The sequence below is a fragment of the Octodon degus genome, unplaced genomic scaffold (genome assembly GCF_000260255.1).
Source record: "Octodon degus isolate 3935 unplaced genomic scaffold, OctDeg1.0 scaffold00264, whole genome shotgun sequence".
Taxonomy (NCBI): Eukaryota; Metazoa; Chordata; class Mammalia; order Rodentia; family Octodontidae; genus Octodon; species Octodon degus.
Genome location: NW_004524840.1, coordinates 2025677 through 2051133, shown reverse-complemented (window position 1 = coordinate 2051133; position 25457 = coordinate 2025677). Strand labels below are relative to the sequence as shown.

The 25457-nt window shown below is 35.9% G+C and overlaps 3 protein-coding genes and 1 pseudogene across 3 annotated transcripts; 2 read left to right on the top strand and 2 right to left on the bottom strand.

Moving 5' to 3' along the window:
- Positions 1 to 1451: 1451 nt before the first annotated feature.
- Positions 1452 to 1850, bottom strand: LOC101578631 (keratin-associated protein 15-1-like). Its single transcript, XM_004646333.1, has one exon. It carries the CDS (start codon positions 1848 to 1850, stop codon positions 1452 to 1454), a length of 399 nt encoding a protein of 132 aa, XP_004646390.1.
- A 4010-nt stretch (positions 1851 to 5860) lies between these two features.
- On the top strand, positions 5861 to 6373 carry LOC101567061 (keratin-associated protein 14-like). The gene has a single exon (XM_004646309.3). The coding sequence runs from the start codon at positions 5867 to 5869 to the stop codon at positions 6371 to 6373; it is 507 nt and encodes a 168-aa protein (XP_004646366.1). The 5' UTR covers positions 5861 to 5866.
- Positions 6374 to 20251: 13878 nt separating this feature from the next.
- LOC101578235 lies at positions 20252 to 21175 on the top strand (annotated as a pseudogene).
- Positions 21176 to 21518: 343 nt separating this feature from the next.
- On the bottom strand, positions 21519 to 22079 carry LOC101566663 (keratin-associated protein 13-1-like). The gene has a single exon (XM_004646308.3). The coding sequence runs from the start codon at positions 22044 to 22046 to the stop codon at positions 21519 to 21521; it is 528 nt and encodes a 175-aa protein (XP_004646365.1). The 5' UTR covers positions 22047 to 22079.
- Between the last annotated feature and the right edge of the window lie 3378 nt (positions 22080 to 25457).

Here is a 25457-nt window from a genome sequence, read left to right as displayed (position 1 = left end):
CTCTGTAAGGGTTTTTTTTTTTTTTTTTTTTTTTGGAACCAGAGATTGAACTCAGGCGCTTATGCTTGCCAGGGAAGCGCTTATTCCACTGAGCCATCTCCCCGGCCCCTAAAGTTCATTTTTCTTACTATATCAGTTATGATTAAAGATAATAATCCTCATATCTTTCCTATATAGAATTATATGATTAAACTTTCATTCAGTGGATCCTATATAGGTTCTGACATAATTTACTTTTAATCAAAGGGAGGAAAACAAATTATGCTAAAAATAATTCATGGAAAATTCCATGTTATAATTTATACTTCACCAATGTTTATTTAGTATCAAAGTAAATGCCACAAATATGAAAATTATGAAGATGTAGTTACTTCTCCCATTTCCTTCAGAGAGTAGTATGGATTAGTAGTTCCAGCAGTCTGTCTCTGAATCTAGCATCATGTTCATGACAAAAGACAGTTGGTCTCTGGTCTTAGAAATGCTAAGGCAGTTACATTTCATAGACATAGGACTCTTTGGATGGGGAACTTGCTGAAATATTTTTAGTGGTTTCTTCTAATGCCATTGCCTGTATTCCATTTCCTCTGTTCTGTTTTGAGATCAGACCCCCACTTATTGCATGACAGGATGGCTCTTTCAAATCTCCAGAAGCCTACCCATTTTCTTCCACTAGTATTGTCACCAACAAATCCCTTTACTGTCTAATCCCATTTGGAAGTAGCTTTTCAAAGGGTTCTTACTGATTGTATACTTCTGTAATATATTTTTGAAAACAAAGTGGTAACTTCAGTCTTCTGATTTGAGTAATGAATTTTACATGATTTTCTCAGACTTTTTAGAAGTTCTTTGTGTTTCTAAACAAATATTACATGCCTATTGCCATGACTAGCCATATGATCAGAAGTTAGACCAAAAGTGCATTCATCTGAGCCTCTTAATAGCAGAAAATGTTTGTCTGGTATATATAGGAACTCAATAAATAGTTTTCAATGCATTCCCCCACTGTGTGTGGATGTACTCATTAGGAGATAAACATCTTTCAAGACATAATATATGAGATATGCAATATATTTTAATTTCCTTCTAAAGCTCTTCTTTTCTGCCCAATAAAATTTTAAGTAATTATATGAAATGGAAAAAATATTGGAGACAGTTAAAATTGTTAGATATATTCAATAACTGTGTCTTATTCACATAGGAAAACAAAATGCCAGAATTCATGCTACAGAAAAATTTTACTTAAATATATGAGGGAAAGGGGCATAATGAAAGAATTCCTGAATGACAGGAACAGAAGTGATTTTAATCACTGGCATAAGAATTAAATTCTAACTATTGGCCTAATGAAAGAATAAAATTCCATCAGGTGCAGAGCTGAGCATGAGAATAGGGTGTACTCAGTAAGCCGATCCAAAAAATCAAGAGCCAAAAGCTGATTTTGGAAAATCAGTTCACTGGAAACTTCTGGTAGAAAAGTAAGTTGGGTGGTAGAAGCTGGATCTGTATCCCAGAGACTGAAAGCCAGTGCCTTGTTGACCAGAAGACCCAAAGACAATGTTGCCGTATCCAAGAGATCCAATGAAGTTTGTCTGGTGAGGACTGGAGATGAAATTATTTGGGTGGCAAAAAGGTGTTTCGAAGGATCTGGTCCCAGTGAAGGATGTCTGCCTATTGATGGGCTCACAAAAGCTTTCTAGTTGTCCACCATAAATAGAGGAGCCCAGCTGGTAGGTCTTGGGAGGGATGATTACATTGCTAGGGTAGACGGAATGATAGGTAGAAACTGAAGGTTTCAGGAAGCCTCCAAGAGATCGGGGAGAGAAATTTCCAGAGCTGAAGTTGTAAGACATGCTGTTAAGAACCTGAATTCAGCTGGGGTACAGGAAGGACTATAGGAGTATGACTGACTTCATCTAGGCTGGGTATTTATATACCTAAGAAATGGGTGTAATCACATCTGGCCATCATAATGAGAATATTTAATTAGGCTTCAGTAAAAATAAAATACAGTAACCTTCAAAGACCTCTTTTTATGAATGCAGACATTTAAATGAAAGAATTTCATCAGTTTTTCAAAGCAAATATTCATAGAAAAAAATGTCTCTCAATCACCTACCTTGGGTGGAATGAAAACTACCACAATTGTATCTGTATGACTGAGGTTTAATTCACTGTCATTAGATCAAATGGATAACACTTTGAGAGCTCTGCTGGGTTTAAAGCTCTAACATATATTTTGAAGGAGACAATTACATTATGCTAAGTTTAGGAACCCAGCGGAGCACAGAAAATAAATTCTCATTTTATTTTTCCTCTCCCAAATCTTGTGCATTTTATCAAAGTAATCGAGATGTTAATCAAGAGAAATACTAAATGAGTATGGAGTAAGCTTGGGCTTAGCTTTCTTGTAAAACAAACAGTCAAATTACTTGTGGGTGTGTATTTAAGAATGAATGACCCCAAGTTTGAGGGTAGCATTGTTATTCATTCCTTTGAACTACAGCTCCTTTCTTCTTGTTCTGTTCCTATGATAGTGAACCTGGGGCCCTGTGCATGCTGAAGAATTGCCTGGCCCCAGAGCTCCATCTCCTACTCCTAGTTTCTTGATGAAAGTAATCATTACACACAACAAATATGTACCGATAAAAGTATAAAATAAGGGCTGACCAGATAGCTCAATAGACTAAAACACCTGTTTAGGCAGAGTGCATTGGCCGGGGTGCGATCCCCAGTGTGCTGTGCAGCCCCCCCGCCCCCCGGGACAGCAATTGAGATGGCATAGTGGCACGTGCCTATAATGCCAGTCCTTGGGAGGCTAGAAAGAGCAGAATCACCATGAGTCCAATCTACATGGTGAGACCCTGTAGACCCTGTACTAAATAAAAATAAATAAATAAATACTTCAAATCTGATTCTCTAAAAATGTCATCAATAAATTCAATAAACTTGGTTAGCAAGTACTCTAAATACTCAAGAAATATTATTAGTCTGTTCTTGTTGATGTTATTGAGGATAAAAAAAATATGCACTATCGAGAAAGCATGGAAGAATCAAGGATCTGAAGATTGCAAATGACATAGATTAAAATATGAATGAGAAAGGGGATCAAAACAGATGGCAGGCAGGCACTTACACTGCTGAGCTATCTAAGGATTAAACAACAGAGAAGAGAGAAAGGAGAACATATAGGAAAAATACGCAAGTATATATACAGGATGGCTGAGGTGGTGGTACTAAGACTTTCCATCAGTTTTCTGGAGATAGCAGCTAATATGTAGAATTTTCACTTTGACTAACTCTGTATGCTGGTATCTGGGAACTAAACAGCTACATCAAGGACAGCAATATGTAATACAAAAACCATGCTTAAGTACCTGTCATCTTGGTGTTCTAAATCTGTACCATTTCTAATGTCATATCAATTATTACTATACTCTTTAATATAATTTTTATAAAAGGTAATAAAAGAAAGAAAAGAGATGAGAGTAAAACTTTAAGATTTCTTGAAAGCAATATGCCAAATCTTACATAACTATATGTTATTCTGAGCAACAGATTTGATGATAAAAATAGATAATATATCAACTTTTTAATGTATTTAGTACAGAGCCTCAGGGTCTCACTACACAGATAAGACTAGTAGTGATCCTCCTGTTTTTAGCCTCCCAAGTGCTGGGATTACATTGTGTGATACTTCGCCCAATGTCAGGCCTACAAGGCACACCAGGGATTGAAACCCAGTTGCTGCGCCTGCCTGAGCAGTCGCTTTAATCCACTGAGATATCTGAGTGACCCTTCAACCATTGATAATCAGCTATTCTTGTTCTGAAAATCTGCAACATGTGCATTGTTGTATGTTACCCTATTTCTGTCTTTATTTCTGATGTTTGCTTTTGTTTTTACTCTTCAAAATAAAATAAAATTATAACAAGAAAGATGGCAATGTAAAACAAAAAATGAATGACTTTAAGATATCTGAAGTGATACTTTTGTGAAGTGATACTCATATACATAAGTGCTGTGAAGACTAGGCGTATCTTCCCATAAAGTTTTTCTTAGCAAGTGTAAGTACAGGTAATGTATAATTCTAAGAAATGGCTCTAAAACATTTAGGAATAGATAAAACCCTTAAGTTATTCATCTTCATAACTAACAAACTGCATAACGAAAATGAGTCAAAACTTATTCCACAAAGAACTAGGATTGTTAAGTAGAAGATTTAACGCAAGTCTAAAATGATCTGCTTTGGTAGATAATATGATTGCCATCCATAATAAGTTTCCAGGGAACTGGGAATATTTGATGAGGATGATATAAATGGATCAGATTACATCAGTCAGATAAAAGATTAGAAATTTTTGATGAAGTGTTTCAAATTGTTGATTTCATCAGCCTAAACATTTTGAGTTGACAAACTGTTCTTCAATCACATTTTATTGCTTAGGTAACAAACTTTGCCCTCTATTTCTAAACTAAATAATTCTTGTTTATGAGGGCTCCTAATTATAAGTAGCAAGAAACATTCTAACAGTTTCCAAACCATCTTGTTTTGATTATCAATGAAATACTGAACATCAACCTCCACATAAATAGTTAAGTCAGCTAAACTGAATTTTCTTGCTTGTTTCTACGTCATCTGTTTTGATGTAAAACATCTTGCTGGAAAAATATTTTGTGAGATCAGACATTATATAACTGGGAACATCCTTTTCCTTAAAAAAAGGATAATAGGTGCTTCTGCATGCAGGCACTTTTGCCTGGAGAAGGAGATGCTTTCCTGCAACACAACAAATCAAACAGCAAAGAGGCCACAGAACATAAACCTCACTATCACCTCTTACTGCACGCATCTGTCTTCATTACCTTAGTGCATAGTTAGGGCACAGGTCTTGAAATAATAAAGCAAAAAATCCTTATTTTAGAAAATTTGTAATACTCTTCAAGTGTTTTCAGGCCCAACATATCAAGGCATTTACTCTGTTTTCTTTAGAATGAGAACATTTTCCAAATTCTTCAAGGGGAAAACACTATTTAGAGGTAGAAATACATTGTGGGCATTTTCCACACATTCTTTCTCTCGCATGCGCTCTCTTTCTCTTGTGCTCTTTTAGTGTTGAATGAATAATGTCTAACACTTCAAAGTAGCATAAAGTAATTTACAGTGTTTAGCTCACAGTACAGTAAAGACACAGAGAAAAGCTAACACTAGCCCTTACAAATTTACATACAGATTCAAACTTCAGTATAAAAATTAAGAGAATATCAGTTAATTTTTCACAAATTCAGTTATATTGTAGACCCATTAAAAAGCAAATCTGTATATAACTTGCCAATCAATACTGCTGCTTTCTGGTGTCACTATTCATTTCGTAAGTTTACTACTTTGAAGCAAAAAAATCAATGTATTTTTTATCATTTGTTTGTTTAAAAGAAGCAACTATGAATAGATCAGTTAACAACTTTGCTAGCCAGATGGCCACAATTTTAAGGCAGATTGTGCAGCTGGTATCAATTATTTTTAATTAGGCAGCTTCCCTCAGCCCAAACCCTGTCTACCTCCATAGCAAGCTCTCTGAGTTATCCAAGTATGGTCTCTACTAAGGAAAGATGAATAATGGCTTTGAAGATTCTATATTATTACTTGAATTTCAAAGCCATGAACATTACCATGCTTTCTTGTAAAACCACAAAAACTACGTATGAATGACTGTAATGATCTTTTCAGTTCAATTACAAGTAGCCAGTAACTTGTTTTCCTGGACCACTGGGATGACACACCCAAGGGTAAGGATATATAAATATCCCAGCTCAAGAAGTGACATTCAAATTCAGAACATTGTGCTCTAGAGTCCTTTCTCCTCTCACCATGTCCTACGGCTGCTCCTCTGGAAACTTTTCCTCCCGCTCCTTTGGAGGCTACCTGCAGTACCCAGACGCCTCCTGCGGCTCTTCCAATCCCGGTCACCTCGTGTACACCAGTGATTTCCAGTCTCCAATCAGCTGCCAGCAGGGCTCCTCTCTCTACAGTGGATATCAGGAGACCTTCAGTGAGCCCGCCGGCTTCCAGAGGTCCTGTGTGGTGTCCAGCCCCAGCCAGACATCCTGCTACCGTCCGAAGATCTCCACCTGGGGCAATCCCTGCCAATCAACCTTCTCCGGATCTCTGGGCTTTGGATCCCGGGGCTTCCAGTCTTTTGGTTGTGGCTCTCCATTCCTGGGCTTTGGATCTGCTGGTTTCCAATCAGTGGACTGTGGACCCCGCGCTTTCTCATCCCTAAATTATGGGTCCAACTTCTACCGCCCAACCTACTTCTCTTCTAGAAGCTTCCAGTCCTCTTCTTTCCAACCTACCTGTGGATGTGGCTTCTATTAACCACATATTTTAGGAAACAGAACTTTAGACATAATGCCTTAATGTCTTAAGATTAATATTATCACTTGATCTTCTGTCATTTCAATAGCTAGATTTTGGTCTTCTATCTTTTACTCTCATGGATTAGGAATGATTGGAATTCCAGATACAGGAAAAATATATTTATTGGAAAGATAACAAAAATCTCTCTATTCTCCTTATATAATTATGCAATGATTGAAGCAGACTTTTTCTTAAAGTGCCTTCTTATTACTTTCCACACTGCATTTATCTTAAGTTTTACAGTGAAAAGAATGCTATAAATTTAAATAAAACTATTATCTGGTCTGTATATGTCTTGGGATTGTATTGCACTTTTTTTGTCTTCAAAACTACTTTTAAATATCTGCCTGAGATTTTCTGTATCTTACAATTATCATTAAAAACCTGATGTAAAAAGAATGAAATCATCTTTTTTCATTTGAAAATTTTTATCTTTTTCATTACATCTATGAATATCTTTACATAATAAAATGATGAGTACACATTTTTAAGACAAAAATTGCACTTAAAGCAGCAGTTTTCTGTTACATAATTGCAAACATCCTATAAACTGTGGAAAGAATATAGTTGATAAGAAATATTAAATTGACTGTAGACTTTATTTTTGAAGGAAGATTTCTCTTTTGAAATACATGAAAAATTGGAGCATGAATACTCAGTAAAAAAATTAGATATTAGTGAGTTGTATTTGGTGAAACATACACTTTCCATACCCTTACTGTAGGGTAAAAATTTAAGTCCCTGCATGAAGTTTCTAACAGATTTATTAGCAAACAAATATTTTTCAAATATTTTCAATATAATTGTTATATAAATTTGATGAAGTCTGAATTTTCTCTTCTTTTCATTGTTTAGTTAATAGCAATTTTTTGAAAGACAACAACAATTTTCAAGGGTAATATAAATATTCTTTTGTTACAAGACTCAGCTAAATATCGTGGCAGGGAATAGCATATGAATATTCAGTATGGCTCAGATATTTTGCCATTAGGTACAGGAAAATCTTTTTTTGTTTTTTGAGAAGGAAAATCATGATTGTCATTTTTATTTAAAGTGAGTTATTGCTGGGTGTGGTGGTGCACCCCTATAATCACAAGAGGCAGAGGGCTGAGACAGAAAGATCTTCATGAGCTCAGGGTCAGCCTGAGCTACACAGTGAGATCCTGTCTCAAAAAATAATAAATAAATAAAATGATTTATTATGGGCTATCATATTTCTATCTGTGATGCTTAATTGGTTTTGCCATAATTAAAAACAGATTCAAATTTCCTGAGATAGAAAAAATACTACAATAAGATAAAATAAAAATTTTCTCTTTAGAAATACAGAACTAAAAAAAGAAATACTGGCCTATAAAGCCACAAGTAGTACTGCTTGCCTATAATCCCACCACTTTGAAGGCTGAAGGAGGCAGGGGGATCTGAAGTTTGATTTCCACCTTAGATACCAGGGGAGTTCAATACAAGCCTGAACTACGTGGTAAGACCCTGTCTCAAAAACCAGAAATACAGAGCTATCACATGAGTATAATCTGCTTTTCTTACAAACTAACTTGGGAAGAACAACTGGGGATATTAACACTTACTTTACAATATTTGTTTGTTCTATGTATTTGGTACAAGGTATACATGGTCTCACTATGTAGATTGGACTCATAGTTATTCTCTTGCTTTCAGCCTCCCAAGTGCTGGGATTACATGTGGGTACCACCATTTATAACCAGTTTCAATCTCAGGCTTAGTGTGCACTTGTGGCAGGGCCGGAACAGCAGGCCATGGATCGAACCCCAGCTGCTGCACTCTGCCTAAGCAGGCACTTCAGTCTGCTGAGCTATCTGGCCGGCTCTAACTTTACAATTTTCTGACCTGAAAATTGGTCTCTCACACACCCTTGGAGAATAGAGAGATCCAAAGCCTGCCCTTTCAAGGTTCAAGAGCTACAACTCCCAGGGGTCTATACGCCTGGCCTTGGCTCAGCTCCCCACTCTCAAACCCCTTCTCCCAGCACTGTCATACTTTATACCATTGTTTAAAACTAAAGAAGATACAATTCCTTCCAACTGTCACTTTTCTTCAACAAACAGATCACATGTAAAACAAATTACACTCAAATGGTATTAACAATAAGCTTGTCTTCTGGATGGCTAACAACCTAAGTTTGCAGACCAAAATTAGAGAAAAAGGAGGGCTGCAAGGAAAGCCAACATTTTGGCCCTAACCTTCTAAGTCAATTAAGACTCAGGACATATGTAAACCTGTACTATAATGTCATATAACTTGGTAGTGTCCCCAATTTTCTGATGAAGGAGATTATGAGGCCAAAGAGCAAATTGATCAATGATGTAGAGTGTGCCTAAGGAGAGTCACATGGAGAGAAAACATTCTCTCAGGCTTTCACAGAGTGCACACTGGCCAAGCAATGGCCGTGACTCATCCACATGGTTGACACTGACAAAGGATCTACAATCTGAGGTACAGGATCTCAGGATAAATCCTGAGGGGATTTCACTGACCTTATCAGACCCAAAAGCTACAACTTTTGTTGCATAGGTCCTGCTTTACCTTGGTCTTAACCATCCAGCAGAAAAGTATAAAAACGAAATATAAGAAGTAAAGCCATGCTGTTATGTTGAGCTGTAGGGGACTCAGGTCAACAATTTCTGACATTGCCAGTGAAGCAGTAGACCCAATACTATTATTGGCTACTGGACTCTTTTAGAATATTTTACTGAGTTTACACACCTATAATATTCAAATAATGGAACTTACCCAAAAAAGGGGATACAGATGAATGTGCATTTTGTATCTGTGTATTCAAAGTGGTTAGGATAGATATATAGTTGCATTCTCTTAATGAATAGAGGGATTTGTTCTAATAGTGTTTGTAAATAGGATATCATGTCCGCATCTTGTACAGCAATTAACTACTAGGAAGAGAGTATGGAATGTGCTAATTATTGAAACTGTCCTACCAATTTGATTTGAAACTGTCTTATTGCTATTTGTTTCTCAATAAAATTATGGGAAAAATTACAAAGTAAAGAGCCTGCACTTTTAACAAATCACCTTTGTGGCTGCCCCTTTGGTCTAACGTTGCCAGTAGTGCTGTGGCCATTCAGTTCCACCTCCAAAGGAACACAGCACTGTCCATTGAACTGCCTGTAGGTTGAGGTAACAGAAATTTTAACAAACACTAGTTAGGTGTACATGGAATATGGGCACACAGGTGGTGAAAGTGGTGTGCCTCAAGGAATATGAAGGATGATCCAAATGCTCAAATGCTTTTGCTTTTTACAGTTGTTTAGGCATGTATTTTATTCTTTAAATAATGCATTGTATATTTTACTCTCTGTATACAATATTCCCTTTGTAAAAATGATGATTCTATAAACATTACCATAAACTGTTCATTCGTATTGAGAAATAATTGAGTACTACTACTGAAACAAGTTAACAAGTTGATGGAGAGTACCTAATCCATATAGCAATTCAATGGCATTTATTATGTACAAAAGAGCATATGATACCACTAAATACATGAAAATGACTAATTTCACTGAAGATAAATCAGCATCTACTTCAAAGAAATGTCAAAAATAACTGCTTTCAAAGGTGATTATTTATAATTAGTAGTTGCAAAAAGATGTATTTCTATGTCATTGTGACCCAAGATTTTTCATTTAAGTTAGGAATATTTTTAATTCATTTTTATTCATGTTAACCCCTATGTTTTGTTTTGTGTGTACAGAAAAAAAGGAGGAAATATGATGGTATTCTACTAATAGAGAAAACCTTTTCAATAAGGGTAAAATGAAATTAGTTTAATGTCAGAGGGGCAGGGATATGTCTCAGTGGTATAAATTCCTGCCTGGCAAGAATTGTCAAATGTTTCAAATGTGTTAATTCCAATAATTTGGTTTCTTTGCTTGGTTCAAAGAAACAAATAAAGCCATACAAATTCGAGGATTTTTTGATAGTGCTTTTTTAAAAAGTTTAAGAGAATAAAATTATTTGTTGTTTCAGTAACATTAGCAATCACAGATTTTGTTGAAGGATAACATCATAGTAAAAACAATTGAGTAATAATCAAATTAATAAATATGTTTGCAGTTTTGTTAAATACATGACTCACTACCAATTATCCACATAAGTTTCTATGTTCTACCAATTAATATGAAAGGTATCATTTTAAAAATGTAAAATAAAAGAAATTATATGCTTTTTAAATTGTGATAGCAATCAGTGTTTTTCCTTACCTGAACAATTAGGTCTTTAACTTCCATCTGTTGTGTTATTATTTTTAAACCCTCACTTTCTTGATTTTTAAATCATTATTAGTTTTGTTTGATAAAACAAAGCATATTTACAAATATTTCTTCTGGCATTTTTTAAATTTTGTAGTCTTTCTTAGATCTTTTCTCACACCTCTTCTATTTCCCCACGCAAGATAGTATTTAACCAAAGTTTGCCCCATGATTTTGCCCCGACTGGCCCCACTCTCCTTCAGTCTGACTCATGAAAATGGGCTCTAGTTTACAGCATTCATGTGATAGCATGATAGTCTGATAGCTTCACTATTTTTGTTCATGTTTGTCAATATTTTTGAAAGGCATAATATCTGCCATCTAGAATAATAAATCCAAATAAGCTAAATAATAGTAATAATGATCATTTAAACTAATAATATAAAATTTGTCATTGTACATGTTTTCTTTGTCACTTGGTACAATCAATAATACAAATGTTCATGAAATAAATCATGTGAATTTCCTTGGAGATTTCATCCTAAGCTAAATTTGCTTTTAATTTTATTCTTTATTGGACATATTACACATAAGAAACATATTAGGCTAATGAAATATATAATAATAATAATAATAATAATAATAATAATAATAATCAAGAGAGGCAATTTGCATTGAACCAGAAGTAAAGATTAGCAGTTGTGTATTAAAAATTAATGCATAAATAATTCAGGATGGAGCAACAAGGCAAGATTCACATGAGGAGTTCAACTTTTGCTAGGTTCTTTAAAAATGTTGGAAATTTTCCCATCCTTTTTACATCTGCTTTTCTCATTTATGTAAATGTCCATATTTACAGTCTTTGCTTGTTTCATGGCAACAAATGAACACTGAGTGAAAATTGCACAATCTATATGCAGTGATTCCAGGAAAGGCTTTGGTAATTTTACATAGATTTCAACCAAAGCTATGTGGGCAGCATTCCCCAAAGTATTTGCTACCTTTCTTTGACTCTTGCCTGGGTGCCTCACAGGTCACACTAGATCAAGCAACCCCACCCTGATTCCACTCTTGCAGGTATGGTATGAGGTCACAGAAAATTATACATCTTAGACACTGTTCAAACAATGAATGATAGAAGCTAATGAAGAAATGCTTGCTGCCATTGATCAGCTCTTAGAGTGGACAATCACATGTCATTGTGTATGCTCCTAAAAAGTCCAGTGTCACATCTCAGGCACTCATTATTAAATTAGCTAAAAAGATACATTTTATTTTCATTTTCCTCTTTGATTCTTTCACTCTTTATGGTCTCATATTTGTTTCTGGGAATCTTGTGTGAGATAGACTGTGTCCATCTTTGATTCTTCAGCTCATCATTCAAGCCTTTGATTTTTTTCTCTGCTTCAGGTTCTAGATTTATACTGATGGATAACGTGTTACTCATTACCACTCAGGTATTTTGCTCTCAGCCTCCTTGAATTTGTTTGGGGCATCACTATGAGGTTGTGCACCCATATAGCAAGATAGTTTCATCTAAGATTGTTATGGTTCTCTGTGCAGATCTTTGAAGATGAAGTTTAGGGAGACCACAGCTGCAGGAGCCTGGGATTCTGGCTATTAGGTCAACCAAGGAAGAGTAAAGTCTATTCTTATTTTACTCTTGCCTGAAAACCTACAGTTCTCAAATACTAGACATTTGTAAGTATTTATCTACGAATTCATCTCACCTTATACTTTATATGCTACTGTTCACATATCCAGTGTCTAATAATGTCATTGTCTTCCTGGGTAAGGATAATTTTATGCTTCTTGGTCTCTCGGAATCGTTACTCTTACTGAGATGCAAGTGATGGTTGTACAAGAAATAATTACTCAGGATTCTACTCCAGCCAGTGATCAGGCCCAGTGTGTCTCTGGGACCTTCCATGTGCCCACCTAATTCTACTCCAGCCAGTTCCCAGGCCCTGTGTGTGAGTGTGGGACCTTCACTTTCCAGAAACTTCTCCATCAGACAGGCCTGGAGTGGAACCCTGCAGCAGAACTCCCTGCAGAGAGGCAAGGGGTAAGACCCACCTAACTAATCCAAGAACAGAACATCTTGCCAGAGGGGCACAGTGGATTCACTTCCATGGGCTGCAGCAGGAAGAAGCAGAGTACAGCAGCCAGACCCAAGCCAGGACCATATGGACGAGTTTTATCTTGCTAGATCCAGACCCCATAAGCTGAGACACTTTGATTGACGCAGACCTATGAAAGCCTCCTCAATCTTTCTCTCTTGATTGAAATTCAAGAGAGAAACAGGTAATCTGGATGAACTAGCCTACCTGGAAGACTACAAGTACAAAATGGGAGGTCCTCAAACAAAACTTAGGGGAACTAAGTTAAGTAAAAATTCACAATCTAATATCTGTTAGCCACACAGTCATAATGTTTGCTCTTAGGGTCTAAAATACAAATCTATTAGTTACAAAAGTATGTTAACTGCTAAAACTCATTATACATTATTAGTGTTGCTAACTGTAGTTCTGCAAATACAAAACTGTAACTGCTTTAACTACATAATCTCTCTTGGGTAATAATATCAGAAGGTGCTAAGGTAGTAGCTGCATCAAAGTACTACAACAAAGGTCAGAAGACAGTGCTACAGAAAATGGCAAAGAGAAGGAGCAAAATGTGTTTTCAGGACCCAAGCCCACTCAGAACAAATGCAAGAGACACCAACATAGAAGAAACTGGAAATCACACACGTGAAATATCTGAAATAATAGCATCCGAAATAAAGAAACAAATGCAGAAAGGTAATCAGATCAGAAATAATCTCTGAAGTAAGAAAAAAAGAAATAATAACTATAATGAGAGGAGTACTAAGTGCTTCTAAAGAATACACTGATGAAAAATAGAGGAGAATCAAGCAATGATGGAATTAGCAATAGAGGAGAGAAATAGATGCATGAAGCAGATTCAAAGAGATATACAGGAAATTAAAACTTCAATCACAATCTAGCAAAGTCCTTTGAATGAAAGAGAAGATAGATTTTCAGACCATGAAGACAACATTGCAGCTAGTGAAAAGGTAAGGAAAGATCTTTTAAAAATAACTATGATGCAGGAAAAAATAATTCAACATCTGCACGACAATGCAAAGATGAACAACATAAGACTAATAGGTATAAGTGAGGAAAAGGAGTCAAAACAAAGGATACAAAAATAATATAAGCAGAAGTAATAGCAGAAAACATCCTAAATATGGGTAAGCAATCTGAAATCTGGATAACTGAAGCATATAGAACTCCAAATAACATCAATTCAATTAAAACCATACTCAGACATATATAATAATCAAGATCCCAGAAATTCAGCACAGGAACAGTATACTAAAAGCTGCTAGAAAAAAGAAACAGATCCCATAAAGGAAAAATCATCAGAATAATGGCAGATTTCTCTTCACAAATCATCAAATCAAGAAGAGCATGGAGCAAAGTACTTCAAGTCTTCCAAGAAAACAGATTCCAGTCCAGACTGCTATACCCTGCAAAACTCTCTTTCAGGTTTGATGGAGAAGTGAAATACTTCCATCACAAAGAACAAGTAAAGAATTTCATGATGGCAAAGCCAACAAAACACAGACTACTGAAAGATACTTAAGAGAAGGACCAAAATAACCACAACCCCATGAATGAGAAAGAAAAGAACCCACCAAAATAGTTCAAATAATTAAGCACAGGACAAAAAGAGGTATATAGCAGCAGGTAAATAACATGTCAATACATCTCAATTATAACAATCAGTGTAAATGGACTCAGTTCACCAATCAAAAGTATTGGTGGAGTGGATTATGAAGCAAAATCCAAGGGGGTGGCCAAATAGCTTAGAGGATTAAAGCACATGCATAGGCAGATGCAGGGGCTGGGAGTCCAATCCCCGGGCATGCCCTTATGGCCCTCCCCCTGGTGCCCACTGAGACAGCGATTGAGACTGAGTGTAATGGTGCCCATCTGTCATCCCAGAATTGGGAGACTGTAAACAGGATGATCACTACAAATGCAATCTACACAGTGAGACCCTGTACACCATGTACTAAAATACAAAAAAAAAAAAGAGGAAGTAAAATCTAACAATATGCTGTATACAAGAAACACACTTAACTCATCAAGAAATTCATAGACTGAAAGTTAAAGGAAGGAAAACAATACTACATGCCCCAGAAACTCAGAAAAATGCAGCAGAAGCAATCCTGTTCACAGAGACACTGAACTTCAACCAGGAATAATCAAATTAAATAAAGAAGGCCACTACACACTGGTTAGGGGAAATTTTAAGAGGAAGATGTAACAGTCATAAATATGCACACACAAAACATGGGAGTACCCAACTATATAAGACAAATCTCAATGGACATGAAAAATCTAATATCCAATACCACAGTCTTAACCGGAGATCTTAACACCCCCTTATCCCAAAAAAGATAGGTCAACCAGACAAAAAATTAGCAAAGTAAAAGAACTCAACCAGAACTTGGAGCAAATGGACTTAGTAGACAAATATAAAGTGTTGCATCCAACCACATGTGAATACACATTTTTTCAGCTGCACATGGGACATTTTCTAAAACAGACCACACACTAGTACATAGGTCATGCTTAAGTCTATACAAGAAACAGAAATTATCCCATGCATATTATCTGACCACAGTGCAATAAAACTGGAAATAAATGACAAAAGAAACCATAAAAGCCCATAACTACATGTAAATTAGACAACACTCTCCTCAGCAACCATTGCATTATGAATGAAATTAAACAATAAATTAAATAATATGTACAGTTCAATGAAAATCCAAGGACAACTTACCAGAATTTATTGGATGCAATGGAAGCAGTTCTTGGAGGGAAATTTATAGCTGTGTACTCACATATTAGGAAAACAGAATGGAAACAAATAGAGACCCTAATGCTGCACCTAAAACATCTAGAAAAAGAAAAACAAACCAATCCCAAAGACCAAAGAAGGGAGGAAATTATAAAGATTAGAGCAGAAATTAATGCAATTGATACAATTAAACAATACAAAGAAATAACAAATCAAAAAGCTGGTACTTTGAAAAATTAAATGAAATTAATAATCCCTTAGCTAACCTTATCAAAAAGAGGAAAAAAACCCTCAAATTCAAGCAATAAGGAATGAATAGGATGAAATTACCGTGGATCCTGTGGAAATTCAGAAGATCATCAATAGCTATTTTGAGAATCTTTACTCTCACAGAATTGAAGACACAGAAGAAATGGACAGATTCCTAGAAAGGTAGAAATTACTAAAACTGAATCAAGAAAATATAAGAACTCTCAATAACCCAATAAGAGCCAGTGAAATTCAAAATATAGTGAAAAGGCTACTGAAAAAAAGTCCAGGTCCTGATGAGTTCACAGACGAATTCTATAAGAAATTTACAGAAGGTATAATCCCAATACTCCTCAAGCTCCTCAATGAAATGAAAAGGGAGCAATCCTCTCAAAATCATTCCTGGAAGCAAGTATTACACTCATACCAAAACTCAGGAAAGATGCAATCATAAAAAGACAACTATAGGGAAAACTCCTTCATAAGTATAGGTGCAAAAATCCTCAGTAAAATCCTAGCAAATACACTACAGCAAATCAACAAGAAGATTATGCACCATGACCAGGTTGAATTTCTCCCAGGAATGAAGGATGGTTCAACATATGTAAACCTATAAATGTAGTACACTATATCAATAGCGCCAAATCTAAAACCACATGATCATCTCAATTGATGCACAAAAAGCTTTTGATAAAGTCCAACACTCATTCAAGATCAAAGCTGTACAAAATATTGGAATAAATTTATTCTACCTCAATCTGATAAAATCCATCTATAACAACTCAACTGCTAACATAATTGTAAGTGGGGAAAATCTCAACTTTTTTACTCTCAGATCAGGTACAAGAGTATATTCTATCACTTCCATTCAATATAGTTCTGCAATAATTAGCTAGAGCCAGTAGACAAGAGAGAGAAATAAAGAAATAAGAATAGGTAAAGAAGGTAAACTATCATTATTAGCAGATGACATGGTACCCTACTTGGAAGACACAAAATACTCCACAAAGAAGCTACTATAATTAATACTACCATGAAACAAATTCAGTGCCCAAAAGTCAATAGCTTTCCTCTACATATATACCAAACACACTGAGAGGGAAATTAGAGAAACGGTATCTATTACAACATGCCAAAAACTAAAACTTGACCCAGGTCTGTCACCCTGTATGGAATTAAAGTCAAAGTGGATTAAAGATCTCAACATTAAAACAGAAACATTAACATTAAATCTCCTGAAAGAGAAAATAGGAGGAAATCTTGAAGATGGGGAGGCAAACAGTTCATGAACAAAATCAAACTGAATGGGAAACACTTGGAAGAATTAACAACTGGGACCACCTCTTATTGAGAAGTTTTTGCCTGGCAAGTGCAAGGGCCTGAATTCAATCCCTCGTTCCCACCCTGCCCCTGCCAAAAAAAAAATTTTTTTTTTGCACCTTTAAAGAAATTACCAATGGAGTTAAAAGACAACCCACTAATTTGGAAAAACTCTTAGCTAATATGAACTCAGGCAAAAGTCTTTTATCTACAATCCATAAAGAGTTAAAAAATATTCAAGCCCCAAAATTTAAAGACCCAAGACAGAAATATGCATGTGATATTAACACACAGTTCTCAGAGGAAGAAACACAAGAAGCAAATAAATACATGAAAAAATGCTCCACATCACTAGCCATTCATGAAATGTAAATTAAAATAACACTGAGATATCATCTCACCCCATAAAGAATGGCTATCATAAAGAAATCAGCCAACAACTAATGTTGGAGAGGCTGTGGGGAAAAAGGAACCCTTCTTCTTCTTCTTTTTTTTTTTTTATGGAACCAGCGATTGAACTCCGGCCCTTACACTTGCCAGGCAAGTGTTTATTCCCCTGAGCCATCTCCCCTACCCCTAGGAACTTTTCTTCACTGTTAGTGGGAATGTAGACTGGTGCAACACTATGGAAATCATTGTGGAGACTCCTTAAAAAACTAGGACTTCCCATTCAATGCAGATATCCTTTTGGGAATTTTCCCAAAAGGGTTGAAAACATATCATAGCAATATATGTGTGTCTATGTTTACAGCAGCATAATTTGTGATAGTAAAATATTTGAAGCAACCAAACAGCCTGTCACCTGAGGAATGGATAAAAAAAATTTGGAGTTTTTACACAATGGAGTAGTACTAAGCTATAAAGAAAAATAATCTAGAAGCCTTCATAGGGAAGTGGATGCAACTTGATGCTATACTCATAAGTGCAATAAACCATACCCAAATGTGTCAATATTGTATCGTCTCCTTAGTGTAAGAACTCAAAAGTAGATATAAAAATTGAAAGGTATAACACAGTTAAATGGAAAGAGAGAACTTAAGGTTTAAACAATGTAGAGAGAGAAAGGAAAGAAGTTAGGAAATAAGGGATGGAAAAAAACCATTCATTTATATAAACAAGATAGTTAAGGAAATGGTCCTTAGAATTTCCATTAGGTTTTGAAAATGACATTTCATGGGTAGAATTCTTACCCTGACTAACTCTATATGCTGATATCTGTGAAATAAGCAACTATAGTGAGTACAGCAATGTGTAATACTAAAACCATGCTTGAAATGCCTGTCATTTTGGTCTTTTAAATGCATACTGCTTCTGATGTCATATCAATTATTGCTATACTCTCTCTAAAGTAAATGTTTGTTTAAAAAAAAGGTAATAAAAGAAAAGCAGAGAAAGTTAAAAAATGCCATAGGATTGTCCTGCTATAATTTTGTATATGGTTCAGTTTCTAAATTTCTATGTAAAAATGTGTAATATTTTTCTTAACATTCTATAGGTCTTACATTTTAAAATATCCATAGTTGTTGTAAAATAGAAGTTCCACTTTATGCCTAAGTTGTTTGATAGTCAATTAGATAGTGAGGTCAAATTTAACTGCTTCTGTTACAGGGTAATGATATCGTTAAACTTCTCTTGTGGATGTTTAACAACTAAAGTTTTCAGGCCAAAAATTAGGGAGATCAATGGGCTAGAAGGATAGCCAATATTTTGGTCCTTGCCCTCCACGGTTATTGAGGATGCAAGACATAAGAGAACCTCTGCTGTGACATCCTGTAACTAAGTGGTGTCCCAAATTTTCTGATGAAGGAGATTTTGGGACCACAAAGGAAAATGACCAACAATGTGTGGTGTATACAAGGAGAGTCAGCTAGAGAGAAAAAAGTCAGTCTTTTACAGAGAGCAAATTGGTCAAGCAAGGACTGTGACTCATCCAGATGGCTGACACTGTCAAAAGATTCACAAGGTGCTATACATGGTTCTAGGGTAAATTCTGAGGGAATTTGACTCACCCTTCAGATAGCAAATTTGTATTTTTAGTTAGGTAGGTCAGGGCTGGCCAAATAGCTTTGCAGATTAAAGCACGTGCAAGCAGGCATAGGGACCGGGGCTTCAATCCCTGGCCCTGCCTTGCCAGCCCCTCCTCCAGTGAGATGGTAATTGAGACTGGGTATGGTAGCATGCTCCTGTAATCTCAGCTCTTGGAAGACTATAAATAGGCTGATCACTATGAGTCTGATCTAGGAGTGATAGCCTGAACACCTTGTAGACCCTTCCCTAATATACGGGAAAAAAAAAATAGGACTTGCTTTAATTTGGTCTTAACCATCCAGCAGAAAACTGTAACTACGGGGTATATACAAAAATAAAGATATATTAATATGTTGAGCTGTAAAAGGCTCAAGTCAACAACTCCTGACAATTGCCAGATGTGCTTATAACTCACTACTATTATGGTCTATTAGTCTATATTGTGTGATTTTGCTGAATTCAAGTACCTACAATCTTTGGACTGGCATCAAGTATAAAAAGGTCCTTTAAAGACATCTCCAAATACAGCTTCTCTTACTTCATTGAACACTCCTCTCTGGCAAAACAAAGCAAAAAATGTGGATATGTCTGGAGCCATGGAAGCTAGGAAATCAATAAAATGTGTTTGGACAGGACTAGACCTCACTGCCTAAAGCAAACAAGATACCTCTCAGTCCTGAGATAAATATCCTATATGGTTAAAGTCAGCTATTAGTCACTAGGAAACCTTGTGTCACATGTTACTAACTTTTAAAAAGTATAAACAAAATATTGTTTTGTTGTGAAAAAAAAATATATATATACAAGATAGAAAAATATATATATACACAAGATCTTAACTAAGATAGATACACAGCTACTTTCTCTTAGTCCATTGAGAGGAAAGTTTTGTACTCATATTTTCTAGACAAGATATCATGTCTACATCTTGTCCTCTGAATAACTACTACAAAGAAACAATATGCATTGTATTAACTATTCTAACTGTCCTACTAACCTATTTTGAAGCTTTTTCATTGCTATTTTATCTTTTTTCTCATTAAAATGAATGAAAGTACAAAAAAATTAAGAAGATGTTGAATGAAAGAAAAAAAGTTATTGGCTAGACTGAGCTGTGGTAGCGATGGACCCCTTGGACCAAGTTGTACAGCCCAAAACAAAAAGAGCCAAGAGATTCCTTGAGAAGAGAGAACCAAAACTTAGTGAAAATATTAAAAATGTCATGCTGATTAAAGGAGGAAATGCAAATGCAACAGTGACCCAAGTCCTGAAAGATGTGTATACACTGAAAAAGCCATATGGAGTTCTGTATAAAAAGAAAAATATTACAAGACTATTTGAAGGTCAGACATCACTGGAATTCTTTTCAAAGAAGTCAGATTGTTCTTTATTCATGTTTGGATCCTATAATAAGAAGCATTCCAATAACCTAGTAATAGGTCATATGTATGACTACCAAGTGCTGGATATGACTGAATTAAGTATTGAGAAATTTGTGTCTCTAAAAGATATTAAGAACAGTAAATATCCTGAGGGAACAAAATCCATGTTAATATTTGCTGGAGATGACTTTGATGTGGTGGAAGACTACAGAAGGCTGAAAAGCCTTCTTATTGATTTCTTCAGAGGTCCCACCATGGTAAATATCCACCTGCCTGGGTTACAGTATTTTCTGCACTTCACGGCTCTGAAGGGGAAGGTTTATTTTCACAGCTATAAGTTGCTCTTGAAAAAGTCTAGTTGCAGACCACCATGAATTGAGTTGGAAGAGATGGGCCCTTCATTGGACCTGGATCTGAGGTGGAAAAATCTGGCTTCAGATGACTTTTATAAGTTATCTATGAAAATGCCAAAACTTCTCAAGCCAAAGAAGAAGAAAAATATGTCTCATGATACTTTTGGTAAAACTTACGGAAAGATTCATATGAAGAAACAAGATCTAACCAGTCTACAAACCAAGAAAATGAAGGGATTGAACAAGTGACATGCAGAAAAACTAACAGAAGACCAGGAGAAAAAGTTAAAGAGAATTACAAATAGTAAATAGAACTTTAAAAAAAAGAAAGAAATGAGTACTCCAAGCAGAGAACATTTCAAATACCAAGAGCGATTTGCTCAAATCAATCACATTTTATGTTTCCAAAACCTAGTTAAAGGGTCTTACTGATCTTGATTATATAAAGTTGTGGTGAATAAAATAACAATGTGAACAACATATTTAGTTGCTAGATTCCATAATTTTATTAGATAAAATTGTAATTTTCAATGATTTGGATGAAAATCAAAAAGGTGTTGAAGAAAGAATAAAAGGATAGTGTAAGTGAAGGAGAGGAAAACCGAGAGAGTATTGAATGTAAAATTTGAACTCAGTACCCATAGAATGTAGTTACTTAACAAGTGAATCTATAGTAGGCAGAGCCACAGGTTGGTCTGTAACAAGGAGACTGGAAACTCCTAATAACTGGGAAGGATGGGTGGCAGAACCCAGATCCATAGCCCAGGGAAGGGAATCCACGGACTCCATAACCCAGGGGCCTGAAGCCACTGGAGCCACAGCCTGAGGAGTAGCAGCCCCTCGACCTATAGCCCAGGGAGTGGCAGCTGCTGGAGCCAAAGCCCAGAGATCCAGAGTAAGTCGTCTGGCAGGGACTGCAGAAGGTGGACGGCCTGGGGCGGTAGCAGGACGTCTGGCAGGGGCTGGACACTGCGCAGGAGCTCTCGTAGCCGGCGGGCTCGTTGCAGGTCTCCTGACAGCCGCTGTAGAGAGAGGAGCCCAGCTGGCAGTTGGTGGGAGACTGGAGATCACTGGTGTAGACCAGGTTGCTGGGGTAGGAAGAGCCGCAGGAGGCGCCTGGGTATTGCAGGTAGCCCCCAAAGGAGCGGGAGGAGAAGTTTCCGGAGGAGCAGCCGTAGGACATGGTGAGAGGAGGGGTGAGTTCAGCTGAGTGTAACTGAGAAGGCTGTGGGTTTTAATGTGACCTCGAGAGAAGAACGTTTATATACTCTCAAGAATAGGTGTGGTCATTCCATCATATTTACACTCCCTCATTTTAAAAGGTGTAGCTCAGTAATGTTTGTAATTGTTTTTGAATAGTTTTCTACCTACTGCACTCATAGCTGCTATAATTTTGCTGTTAAAAACAAAGCCAATGAATTACTCCTAATTTAGAAATGTTCTGACATTGACATTAGCACATCATTTCCAGAAATGTCCCTGTTTTTCCTCTTGACATAATGCTTATGTGTTTTCTCACTGGATGTTGTAGGGAAATACATTTTTATAAATCATGGGGTGGGAGATTAAGTTTTCTGAGTTTTTGTCCATGATGTTGTGGTATATTTTCAACCCTAATGAGGAACCTACTAAAGATGAAATTTGCTTGTTCTCATTCTTTCTCATTTTCCAAAATTCTTATGTGTGGATTATATAACATTACCAATGATGTTTCACACCCAATGGACAGTAGAAAATGTAACCTCAGACAAATTCAATAAATAATACTGAGACTTAGGACCTCAGAGAAACCTAGGGCTCTGCAGGAGACCCTGAGAGAGTAAGCAAAAGAACTGATCCCGTCCTCAGAGGTGAGCAGTTCTGGACCTGAGGAAGTGGAACAAAGCGGTAAACACTCTGGTGATGAGAAAAGTGAAATTTTAGATTTAGTGTGTCTGATGTGAAGCTAGATATCCTACTGCATTATCATGTGCATGTACAGAAGTCTAGGAAATTCACTTTTTTGAGTTTAAGCTATAGAACACCTTATTGACCTAGATCCTATATGCTGTGGTCCAAAGTCTTAACAGGAAAGTTTTGCATAAAACATGCTTTAGAAAAATCTTCAGTGGTAAGTCACATTTCCTAAGGTTTATCTCTCAACCATTTATCTCAAAGAGGTCTACATCCTATTCTTGTTACTATTCCATATGTGTGTGTCTTTCAGCATTGGTAGCTTCTCAACTGTAGTGTGTTCAAATATTGTTTCTGCCCTGTTTTCCTCTTTTGTTTTGTGGTTCTCTATTCATACTTTTGTCCATTGTGCTTTAATCACAGAACTTCCTTCTGTCCCATCTTTCAATTTGCCTACTACTTTATGAAAAAACTCATCCATCAAGGATTTCAAATTTGTTACTGCTATAGGATTCAAACTTCTGACTGGGCCTATTATATTGTTTTCAACTGTAATCAGAATTCTGGGTTTTACCTTTCATTCTTTAAATGTACTTATTTCCTGAAAGTAAGATGTTTATCTTTCCTACTTTTAAATTCCTCAGATAGATATAGCTGTGTGTCGTTTAAATGAAGATGAGTCTGAAAGAGAACATTAGGATATAGAACCTGAATCACAGGAGCCATAAAATGCACATGACATAGACATACAGTCTCATATCACAAAAGCACGTTTCAGCCAATGGCAAACAGCATTGCTATGGGCACACTTTCAGAGAAATGCAGGCTTATGCGGTCACATCCTTGTTCAACAATCATGTGTCTAAACACATAGGCCTCCCTCTCTGGGTGGCACTAACTCGTGAAACTACCTATAGCAACGCTGTTTGCCATTGGCTGAAACGTGCTTTTGTGATATGAGACTGTATGTCTATGTCATGTGCATTTTATGGCTCCTGTGATTCAGGTTCTATATCCTAATGTTCTCTTTCAGACTCATCTTCATATAGTTTTCTATAATTTTGAGAGAATGATAGCTAGTTCTTATGAAAAAATCCCTACATATATGATTTTTACCTTTCTCTGTAGATAATACACTTTTGTTTCTGATAGATGGGTAGAAAAGGCACCAGTATCTTAGACCAATTTAATCCAATCAGAAACTGATGTAATTTAAACCTGGGATTCAGTCCTTATGAGAATCTGTCTATTAGAAATTCAATTTTACTTCTGAAAATTGGTTCTTTAACGTCTGGAATATTTCCCAGAGCTTAACTTTTGATAGGCCCTGATTTGTAATTTTGTTCCTCTGGTCCTATGAGTTTCTAAAAGTCCTTTCCATTTTCAAAATCTCCATATAACTCTAAGGGAATTTCAGCTCAGGGGGAAGGCTCATTTATTCATTTCTGCTCAGATTTCATCTCTGTTATGCTGTGGTGTTTAGTTATTTCTCCTTGTGTGAGTTTATATGCATATATGCATATTCATGTATGTACACATGCATATATATTCCTATATATGTGTAGAAATAGCAAGGTAAGTTTATATAGAGTAATTTGTATATGGATATATATATGCATGCATGTATGTATGCATACATATTCATGTTTCGTACAACTTTTCCATTGGCATCAGAAGAAATGGTTTAATATTTTAAGCAATACATAACTGATAATTTTATATAGATTTTGAAAGACTTGTTAATTTTAAAATATATACAAATGACTCTAATAAGTAAATAGATTTTATGAGAACCTTTTCAAGTCTTTTACATTAGATTATGAAATATTAAAGTAGATGTTAAAATTCATCAAATTCCAATGCTGTGGTTGTGAGTATCCAGCTTGTCTTTCTAAGCCTGTCTGCCATTTTTATCTATCTACTGTGCCCCTATGTGGCAACTCATGTTTTTATATAGTTCTGCTTCTCTACCTTGTTTTATCTTTATTATTTCCCCCGATTTGAATTTTATCTATGTTTGCTATTCAAAGTAGCACTCAGTCCAATAGCAGCTGTCAGTGCCCAGCGTTGTCCCATGGGCAGTCATGAATATATTATGAAGACCAGCTGCCGGGAGCTGCTATAACATTCTATCTATGGATATTTTCACTTCTGTAAAGCATGGTGGCTCAGCCCACATAAAGGTTCTCAACTAGGATGGACCTCCAGTTATCCATGGTGGTAGCTGGATTAATAATGCTTCCTGCTTTACACCCTTTCATTCACTGGCACATTTTGTCTTTCTTTAGGTATTTATTGGTATCATCTACCAAATAAATAGCTTACTTTAGAATCCAGGTCTTCAAAAATTTTTGAATAATCATAGACAAAACAGTGCTTGGATACCTCATTAGTATGCATTTTGGTTAGCATTTAATCTTTCCCTGCCATAGTAAAATTTTGATTAAAAAATCCCTATGGAAAATACAAAGTTATATTACAGGGAGAAATGTATTATATGTGACACATTTAAGACAAAAATATATTTCTTGGTATATTTGTGAATGTGGCCTTCAAAAACTCTCTAATGTCAAATAATTAAAAAACAATTTTAGATAATAATTACTAACATGTAGTGATTAATGAGAATTTATATTTTAAGTATTAGCCTGTGAGGTTCTAATGTAAATTCTTGATCAAAACAAGATCAGCAGCTTGAAAT

Coding starts and splice junctions, on each gene's coding strand:
- LOC101567061 (XM_004646309.3), top strand. CDS start 5,867: ATGTCCTACGGCTGCTCCTCTGGAAACTTTTCCTCCCGCTCCTTTGGA.
- LOC101578631 (XM_004646333.1), bottom strand. CDS start 1,850: ATGTCTTACAACTTCAGCTCTGGAAATTTCTCTCCCCGATCTCTTGGA.
- LOC101566663 (XM_004646308.3), bottom strand. CDS start 22,046: ATGTCCTACGGCTGCTCCTCCGGAAACTTCTCCTCCCGCTCCTTTGGG.